The 9,893-nt window shown below is 45.7% G+C and overlaps 1 protein-coding gene across 1 annotated transcript in view; it reads left to right on the top strand.

The window, feature by feature from the left end:
* LOC113203924 (IDLSRF-like peptide) overlaps window positions 1-6,735 on the top strand; it is a 71,907-nt gene extending 65,172 nt beyond the window's left edge. The window contains exon 4 of the mRNA XM_026418874.2: window positions 2,314-6,735. Coding sequence (XP_026274659.1) covers window positions 2,314-2,507 — 194 coding nt within the window. The 3' untranslated portion in view covers window positions 2,508-6,735. The remainder of the gene's footprint in view (window positions 1-2,313) is intronic.
* The last annotated feature ends 3,158 nt before the right edge of the window (window positions 6,736-9,893 follow it).

Here is a 9,893-nt window from a genome sequence, read left to right as displayed (position 1 = left end):
GTAATCCCTAGTAATCGCCGGTAATCCCTGGTAATCGCTAGGTAATCGTTTGTAATCACCAGGTAATCGTTGGTAATCATCGGGTAATCTTTGGTAATCACTAAGTAATCCAGCCAGGAAATTCCTGGAAATCTTTGGTAATCACTGGTAATCTTTGGTAATCACTGGTAATCTTTGAGAATCACTGGTAATCTTTGAGAATCACTGGTAATCTTTGAGAATCACTGGTAATCTTTGGGAATCACTGGTAATCTATGGTAATCAATGGCAATCTTTGGTAATCTCTGGTTATCTTTTGTCAGTGGTAATCTTCGGAAACCCTTGGTAATCTTCGGTAATCTTCGGTAATCTTTGGTAATCCTTGGTAATCGTCACTTTTTGGTAATCAGGTGTACACGATTTTTTAGAGTTGGGCACCCCTCGGCAACTACGGAAAGATAAAGGTTCTAACAAGGCCCGGCGAGCTTAACCAGGTGGAGGGTTGGGATGCGGTGCTGTTGTTGCCAAGCTGCTGCTAAAAAGGAAGACCAACAGAGCGACACGCACAGTGTCACCCAAGGGATTTTGAATAATCATCCCCATTTCGTCTTCAGCCTCAGCAACCAAAGGATGCCTAGGCATGAGGCAGAAAGACCCAACGAGCTGTGCTCTCGGTATTGCCTCGCTAAGGAGCTTTTCCTGACTTGGAAAAAAAAGAACAACGTTATTCTCTGCCAACAACAAAATATTCATCTTTGTATTACTGTTTATTTGTTTTCTGCTCGGTGCGTTTCTTCACTGCCCTCCTCCGGCTTTCCGGGCGTGAAGATTCAACAAGAATAATGACTTAGGGACAGCTATTGGTAACCCCCCGGTGGCCCGCCAGCCAGCGGCAGGCGCTTGGCCTGGTAAAGGTGCTAGGTACTGAGGTGCTAGTGCAGGTGCTGGGCATTGGTAGCTGACCAAATAAAGCGTGCACTGAAAATCCAACAGTGTGCTTAGGGATCGTCCAGAAAGTAAGAAGTCCGGTGTTTTTGTCATAGATGTATTTGGTAAATTACGAGAGCTCGGCGCCTGCGAAACTCGCGGTAGTCCACTCCGCAGTACATGCGTGTCCTGTAGTCAAGATGCTACCTACCTACTAGGCGTTAGGACAGCTCACAGCTGGTCAACTTCCTAAAGGCGAATGACGGACGTACTTTCTGGATGGTTCTTTCGGCCAGCACACTGTTTAAGCATTGTGACCGATCGTGACTGTAAGCACACCGTATCAACATTTACGAAAAGGAAAATGTAATGGTAGCTCCGTTCCGCAATATGAAAGAAAATTCCCCGGTGTAAACCAATAATCTGGGGACTTTCAAATCATGCACTTAAGGATTGCGTCCAGCTGTGACTGTGCTTTTGTCAAACTAGGAACACGTTCGTAAAAATGTGCAAATTTTACTCGTTGTATTGACTGTATCACTTTTAAGTTGATGTTTAAAGGGGGGTGTCGCTCGGGTTCGCTTCAACGGCGACGACTTTATGGCGTTACGTCCCTCCGTTGACCGTTCCCGCCGCCTTCACGCCTCTAAACTATTCAAGAGCACTTTTGGTCCCATTCCTTGCATTATTGTGCGTGGTCCTGACCGCGTTGCCGCCACGGCCCACGTCCCACTCCCACGTGCCCCAGGTGGCACATTACTTCTTATGGGTTAATGCATCTCTGAGGCGAAGGCGTCGACTAATAGACAGTGTGCGTCTCTATTTACGTAGGGTATTGTACGAGCTGGCTAAGGGGAGCAGCAGGGGCAGATCAGCGTGTGAGAGTTTCTTTTCTCTTCCTGCCCCTTCTTAGTTTCCCCCCTTACTTTCCTAGTTCTAGATGTGCGTTCGTTGTTGGCTGCGCTATCCTACCGAAAAGAAGAAAGAGACGTGCTTCCTTCGCCTCCGTACTCTTTTCCTCTTACTTCCACCCCGTAGCTTTAGAAAACATTGACGAGTTTGAAAGAAGGGATGCCCTCAATCGTTCCTTGCTATACTACAGGGTGGGTGATCCGTGCCGTGTTTTTTCTGCTTATACTGTACCGGATTCGTGCGTGAAGGCGGGCTTGCCTATCGCCTATCGTCGCTCGCCATGGCGGCTTGAGGGGTCTAAGGAGGTCCTCAACTTTGGTTTTACGACCGTCGGTTTGCTGCTTTTCCTTCGTTACCTTTTGTTCTTCCTGCATTTTCTCTGGTCTTTTCTAGGTCTTCCTCTGATTCTGTCAGTCTTTGTCAGTCATTGGTTATACTGTATTCTGAGATTTCGAGTTACCTTACTTACCAAGCGCTGTTGGGTTGGTGTTGCAGAGTCGCAGACAATCGAAGATTTTGGTGCTGCCCTCCACTTGATGCGCGCGGACCTGGAACACCTGCGCTCCGTGTTCCTGGCGGTAGAAAACGGTGACCTGGGCATGCTTAAGAGCCTCGGAATCAAGGATTCGGAGCTTGGTGACGTCAAGTTTTTCCTGGAGAAGCTCGTCAACACCGGATTCCTGGACTAGATTGTAGTTTTTGGCATGTTCTCCTCTGTGCGACAACACATATGTTATGATTGTAAGACGAAATCGTAAAAAAGAAAAAAACTTAAGGTGGTTTCATTCCCTGTGATATAATCATATCTTATTTGGTGTCTATGACTTTAGATGTTTGAGAATAAGTTTATCATCGTAACGCAACATATTTTGACCACAAAGCTACTCCTCTCCCGCCTGTGTGGAGATGATGATCTTTTGTAAGGAATCTCCTGTTTTCTTTCCTTAAAAATACTTTTGCCTCGTCCTACAAAAAAAAGTGTTTAGACCTCAAGGTCTCGTGTATTTTTTCAAAGAGTTATCACCTCCTGCACTGTCGCTGACAGATTTTTCCCTTTTGATATATTTGTTGAAATTACATCGACATGAGCATCGTTCGACTTCAACTTCACAAGATTTGCGCTGTGTTTTTCTTCATATGGTTAATCCAGCGCAGTAGCGGAGTTACGTTTGAAAGAGTTTCGTTTGATTTTCTTAAAAAAAAAAAAAACACCAATCACCGTTACATACCGTCGTGGACGACTATGACTTGCTTTATGTTAAATCGGTTGTTTATGTACGTTGAAGGTACTACGGAGAAGTACTTATAAAATAACGTGATAACGCGAAGCTGCACGGGGGAAGTGTGTTCAAGTCACGTGCTATTTTAGTTTTTATTTAACTCTTAATTCTACGTAGCGTCTTCCCCTCTGTAAGCCTTCGGAGTCTTTACTTTACCGCGATGTGATAGATGTAGTGGAACCTTGAGTTGAACAGTGATATATTATACAATTATGCTTCGGGTGTAAGTGTATGTGTAAAGCTGGCGGTGCACTATTTGCACTGTCAGCTTTGAAAATAGGAATGTGGATTTGGAAAGTAACATATCATTATCGTACCACTGCATTTTTTGCATGTACACCATTTATTGTTGATAAAAATATCCTAGCACGTGTATAAATCACTGCTTTAAGTGTATGTGCATACATTATTCTGATCTCTCTTTCGTCGTTTGACAGTTATGAGAATGAGAGATTTCATAATTTCTGCACGTGAAGCGCGTGGAACTTGTTGCCCCACGTTGTAATAGCCAACAGCGCATTTTGCACAAAACTACATATCATTTTACCTACCATCAATCTAGTAATTGTATATTTACTTTTATGAAACTTTTACATGTATATCAAATTTATTGTTAGGTGATTATGTCACGATAAGGTCATTTTATTGTTACTCTATACATATCATGATTAAATCAAGTCCAACGAACATATCAATTTCAATTACAATAGGCTATTAGTCTAATTTTTCAAAAGTTTCCATTATGAATGCAAAGTGTATTTTTTCTCCTAATGTTCTTTATGCTGTCAGTGGAAATTAGTTTTCAATAAGACTTGATTTTTGTTTCGTAATAACTTTAAATACATGTGTCATTTGCCATTTATATCCGAGAATCTACGTAAAGCTGGGTGAGGAACTATAGTAGGCTTGTGTGGCTTTTCTTTGACAATTTGTTCACTAGTCAGAAGTTAAAATGTCTACGTTCCAAAGCATTTTAAAACGTTCCCAGGTAGCGAAACCAGCAAAACTGCATCAGGACTACATTTTATGTCCAATCTAAAATGCGCCTATAATGCGCATAAAACTCTTTAAATGCGCCTAAAGGTGCCCCCACAATGAGCGGGGGGCGATGCTCGGTAGGCGATGCCGTGTGGCCAGGCCGTGCTGGCAGGTCGTGCCGGTTGCGCGGGGCTACGCTTGTGATCGTCTTATTACAGCTTTTTTCGAATAAAAGTGGTTGAACCTGCCGGCACGGCTTACCAGCACGGCCCCCCGCTCATTGTGGGGGCACCTTAAGGCGCCTAAAATTCACATTTAAGATTGGACATATAATGCAGTCTTGACGCAGTTCTGCTACCGGGGTTTCTGCTTTATCATCCTGCATATCCATTTAACCCTCCTCCTCCCTATCCGTTACTGCCCTCTGCTTGTTAGGGCGTTAGTAAATGTCTAAAAAAATGTTTTTTTGGTTGCGTCAATTTGCAAGTATTGACATTTGTTAATAGAAAGCAATAGTCAATAAAGTGTCATCGATTTGAAGTTACTCTGACGTATAAGCGTAATTTTGATTCAAAACCGTCCAAGTTTTGTCGAAATTTCGACCAGTTCTCGTCAAATTGCCGTAATTTTGGTTGTTCATTGTTTGCTGGGTTACGTATTCAGAATATGTGTGTTGCGTACCCACCTGTGGTAGACTCGCTGCTGCGCATTCTATTAGATGGCTTCTCACTCCAATTCACCTACCGTGATGCCAGCGTAGATTTTCGTTTAAAGTACATATAGATGTAAGAGGACTCCATTTTTTTGCACATTACTGTATAAGGCGCATTTGGGGGTTGCTGACAAACATCATTCATGGCCATTCTAGTGGGCTGCTGACCTGGCAGCTCACAGTATAAAAGGTCACGATGCCGTATTGAGAAGAGTTCGGTCGGAAACAATGTCTATGGCTTGTCTCTTTTCTTTTGCAAGAAACAATGAGTGTTTTAACGTTATAAATAGATGCATAGATGTACTACTGGTAACGTGTTGGCTCTCCCACTTCCAGTCATTTTAGGAAGACGTTCCTCCTGAAGGGTCTTCTCTGCAGTTCGCGAAAAATTTGGTGCTGATCCCCAATGCGAAAAAATATTAAATCGACATCGAAACGACGTCGAAACGAGGTGGAAATTGTGGAATCGACGTCGAAACGACGTAGTTTTGCTATGAATTTCTCACTGGGGAGCTAGTTGCGGGGAGTTTGTTTTTGTCATAAAGATAGATTAAGCAAAAAAAAAAAAAAGTTCGACAACCGTATTTTGTGAGCCTTTGGGTTCTCAACAAACACGCGAACCTTCCCGGTACGATACATCTGCCCCTCTTCTTAGGTCCTCCAGCTCCTTAGAGATCTCCATCGTCCGGATCTCTTTGGTGCTTAAGGCCCTCTAAGTGGTAGAGCAAGGTTGCAGCCCGAATAACAGTACTTGCCTTGTTTGAAAGAAAATTTCTGCTGTCAAACTCGTTGAGCTCGTATCGGGGTGTCGGGAAGTGGGCCATTTTCTTACGTTACAAGCTTTTCTGCCTTTGCTGGTATATAGACATTATTTTTACTGTTCTTCTTTGGAATCCGTATAACTTAGTTACGACTTCATTCTCATTACTGTGTAGACTGTAGATTGTTAGATGTCTTTATCCAAATGTGCGAGGGGTCGCGATGGAATTATCATCGATTGCTTGTTTTTGATCAACATAGTAAATTGGAGCACCGCGTAGTTATTCGTCTAGTTTTTCACAAATTAATAAACACTCTCGTGATCTGGGGGAAGAAACTCTCTCTACGATAAATAAATATTTTGTTTGAGAAAAACTAAAACATTTTTGTGTTGCGTTCTGGATATTCCGTTTAGGAAGTTGGAATCTTAGTTACCAAACCACAGCATAATACGTTAAAATATTTCTTACCCTCCCAGAAATACTAGAAATATTTCTTTGAGAAATTTACCGGAGTCGTGCTTAGATCCTGGGCAATATCCTCCCTTGATGTCACAAACGATGGCCTGACACGAAAACTTACCACCTCATCGAGCGGAATGTCAACGGAGGAATTTGCCGCTGGTCTATATAGATACACAAAGATGGATTTTACCTTCCTTTTTGTAAACAAAATCTATATTTAAAAAAACATAAAATTATGATGTTTGGAGGTGTTAAAATGGGGAATTATTGTTAGCGGGCGATGGACGTTTAAGAGATAAATTAAATCTTAAGGGACTTCGAGATCAAAACGCGAAAGCAAGCGAGAACCTTCAACTGCAACCCTTCGCTTTTCTGTTCAAGCGCACTTACCAAACCCCTGTTGTGGGGTGAGGGCGTGTTTGTATATTTTATTTTAATATTGACGAGGCTTCGTGGTGTAAAATATCGGCTGAAAGAATATGTTGTCGTAACTTTTGCTTTGAATATAATTCCGTGTTCGGAAACAAGAACATCATCGGACGTCTGTGAGGGTGGTTGAAAATGTTATCTTGAAGTTTAAAAAAAGAATCGCGAAAAAGAAAGTTCGTGAGGTCTTTTATGCCATGGATTATCAGATCATTACTTGTGAGTTTTATTTTCAAATATTTTTGTTGATGTTAGCATTTATTCAGAAAAATAATAAATTTTTAACAAAGCATTCAAATTTGTTTCCTTTTCTTTACTCTTTTATTCTTGTCTACATTACAAAAAAAAACTTTGAGTAAAGTTGGTCGACGCACGTTGTCATACACTTGTGCGCACTGGGCGGACCGCCATACTCACATAACTGCGTGGCGGGTTGGCCTACCCAGAGCTTGACAGGCGCTGCGGGATGAACCTCGAGCCTTAAACGTTATCACAGCTGGTGAAAAACGGTTTTGGCGAACCATGCATGGAGCCCCTTTCGCGGGCCTTGATCGGCAATTTGGGGGTACTTCAATATTTTTTTTGGACCATCGAAATTCGTTTTGCTCCCAACAACTTGAACCTTCTCTACTTTCAGACACTGCTGTCGGATTTCCGACAGCTTAAGTAGTCTGTGCTATACCATAGGGTGGTTCACCGACCGCCCCCTACAGCTGCACCTCCATTTCCCAAGACTCTCTCGTCTCCCTCCCTCCCTCCTACCAAACGACCCATCTTCGCTGTGCGAGGAAGGAGAGGAACAGCCGAGTCCCGCGGACGCCAGCCGCGCGCGCCAGAGAATTGCCTCACGTCTCTACGCCTCGGGCCCTCCACGGCTGCCTTCCATCCCCGTCGCACGCGCCGCCCGTTTGGCGAGGGAGAGCGAGCCGGATAGAGAAAGAATGGCAGAAGTACACGCTCGTATAAGCCCTATCTCGCGCCACGTGCGCACGGACCAAACTTCCAGGTGGGTGGCAAATTGCTCCAACTTCATTTTACCCCTCCTCCCTCGACATCGTTCTCACGTCGTTTCGATATTATGGGGCTCATTTTTCGCTCTGGAAACCTCGACACTCGCCTTTTTTGTGATGCGACCGCAACCAATTCAGCTTTCTTTTGTATTTCCTGTATCGCGGGTCCCCGATAGGAAGCACGCACGGCGCTGCTCGAGACCATTCAAGTCTCCGGTGCCCGGTTACCAGTAAAACGACGCGCAGCGCCACTACCGCCATGTGCGATTTAGAAAGTTAATTGCAATCTTCCTTCTTTGAATTGATCGAAATGGAAAATTTGCTTGATTTGTGCTTATAAACACATCCTTGTTGGACACAAAGTTGTCCTTTCCTATTTAGTGTGAACGCACATGCCCGCAGGCGTGTGCACGGATTAACGACACGGACCCTTAGGTTCAAGAATGGGCGGGTTGATCGCCTCTTATCCCTTATGGAAGAAGGCTTGAACAGAAAGAGAAGACGAGAGAAATATCCCGACCCGCTTCCGCAATAAAAGACTTGACATGCCGCCCATAGGATCCCCAAGCCTTCAAGCCGCTCAAGGCGACAAGCGCTCTGCTCTAGCAGCAGCTACTCGAGCTGTTCCAGCAGAAGACACGCTTCACGCTTCCCCTCAAGGGGTGGGGCTGTACACTCAGGAGCCGACACCCAACACCAGAGCGACTTTCCGCGTCCTCTCGTATTTTCACTCGACTCTGTATTCGTTCCGGTGGGACCCGCTCGCTCCCACCCAGCGAGCAGCAGCGGGCATAGCGCCTGTATGGTCTTTGCTAACAGCAGACAAAGGAGGCAAAGGAGAACAGAGAGGTGCGCTAAGCAGGCTGACGGTCCACTGCTGCTACATGACGGGCGTGTCGTAGGGCGCGAGCACGCCGTGCGCCACGCGGGGCGCGAGGCGCGGCGCCGGGAAGGGCGTGCCGCCGTGGGTGCGCTCGCTCTCGTGCAGCGCCAGCGGCACGGGCGTGCTGAAGAGCGCGTTGCGGCGGAAGGGCTGCGTCACGTCGTGCCGGCCGCGCGCCGTCACGCCGTCCCAGCTGGAGCCGCGCGGCGGCAGCATCTGCTTCTGGTACCAGTACGAGCAGGCCGGCTCCGAGTACAGCGGGTGCCTGCGGAATGTCGTGAGCGCAACCTGTACGAGAAACCCAAGTGTGTGAACGTCGTACACTTGTGTCGGTGTGTGAACGCCATCCGTACATGTGGATACACAAGTAATGTAAATTAAAAAGAAAACAACAAAAAAAAACTTTTCTTTCTTGAGTGTACGGGCATTCACACCTTCAAGTGTGCGGTATTCACACAGTTACGTTCCCAGTGTGAGCAGAGCGTGCGTCTCCATCAACCGCCTCGCCCACCTCGTCTCATCCTCGCTGGCGGGTTCGTCAGGCCTGGCGAGGTCCCTCTCCAGGGCCGGCGTGAAGTCCCTGGCGAAGGAGCCGCTGTACTCGGACTCGTACGGCTCCACCTCTGGCGGGGCGATGGCCTCCTGCCCCACCTATACCAACGGCTATACTTACAGAATGAACCTCGGAGTGCAACCCTCTATAAACAGGGAGGTGCGAGCACATATGAGTGCACCGAAACAGTGTGATTCGGTCATGCTGCATCAGATGCAAGCTAAAGAATCCCCCCTCCCCCCTTCATTTCGAGACACTTCGAACTTAAATACTTCTATTTTATAACTATTGTGTGAGGGGCCGTCAGACATTGCCTATTCGACGAGGCATGCCGGGACTTTCGCCGGCAAAACGTGGTTTTTCTGAATCATCGGTCTCTTCCGACACTGTGTAACGAGGGCGGGCGCCTGCAACGCGATGGGTAGGCCAGCCCGCCAAGCAGCCGTGTGTGTCATCGGCGGCTCGCAGGGGTTCGCGGGGAGGGAGGACAAGCGGGGACCACGCCGCTCGGAGTGCCCTAAGATCAAAGCTATGTGCTGAAGTGTGTACTTGTCCATGCACACATTACCTCCTGCAAACATGGGCATGTACACTAGAGGATAGCGAAAAAAAAGGATTTGAGATATTGATAAGGCGGGTATGCGGAAAAGTTGTCTTTTCAGATGTAGAATACAGTGCAATTTTTTATTTTGAGATCGGACAATATTTTCCGATCGCGCATCGAGCTCAAAGTTATGCATTAGCTCTTATGGAAAAAATCGTCAAAAACCATGAAAAAAGGAAAATCGAAAATTTGGGCTTTGTAAGTCATGTTTTTTGAAAATCTGTTTTCATAAATGCAATCTACGCCATAAAAGGCATCCACTGATGTGTCAAACTTGATATTATAGTGAGCGGTTCAGTCCCGGCCAGGTATCAATTTAAGCCCAAATTGCATCAAATTGCACAAAAGTAATGAAATTATGCAGCCTACACCGCCTAAACCATGGGTTGCAATATCAAGTGTGATA

This window comes from Frankliniella occidentalis, unplaced genomic scaffold, assembly GCF_000697945.3.
Source record: "Frankliniella occidentalis isolate FOCC.00 unplaced genomic scaffold, Focc_3.1 Scaffold69, whole genome shotgun sequence".
NCBI classification, from domain to species: domain Eukaryota; kingdom Metazoa; phylum Arthropoda; class Insecta; order Thysanoptera; family Thripidae; genus Frankliniella; species Frankliniella occidentalis.
The sequence above is the reverse complement of the archived record's forward strand: the minus strand, read 5'-3'. Positions and strand labels throughout refer to the sequence as shown.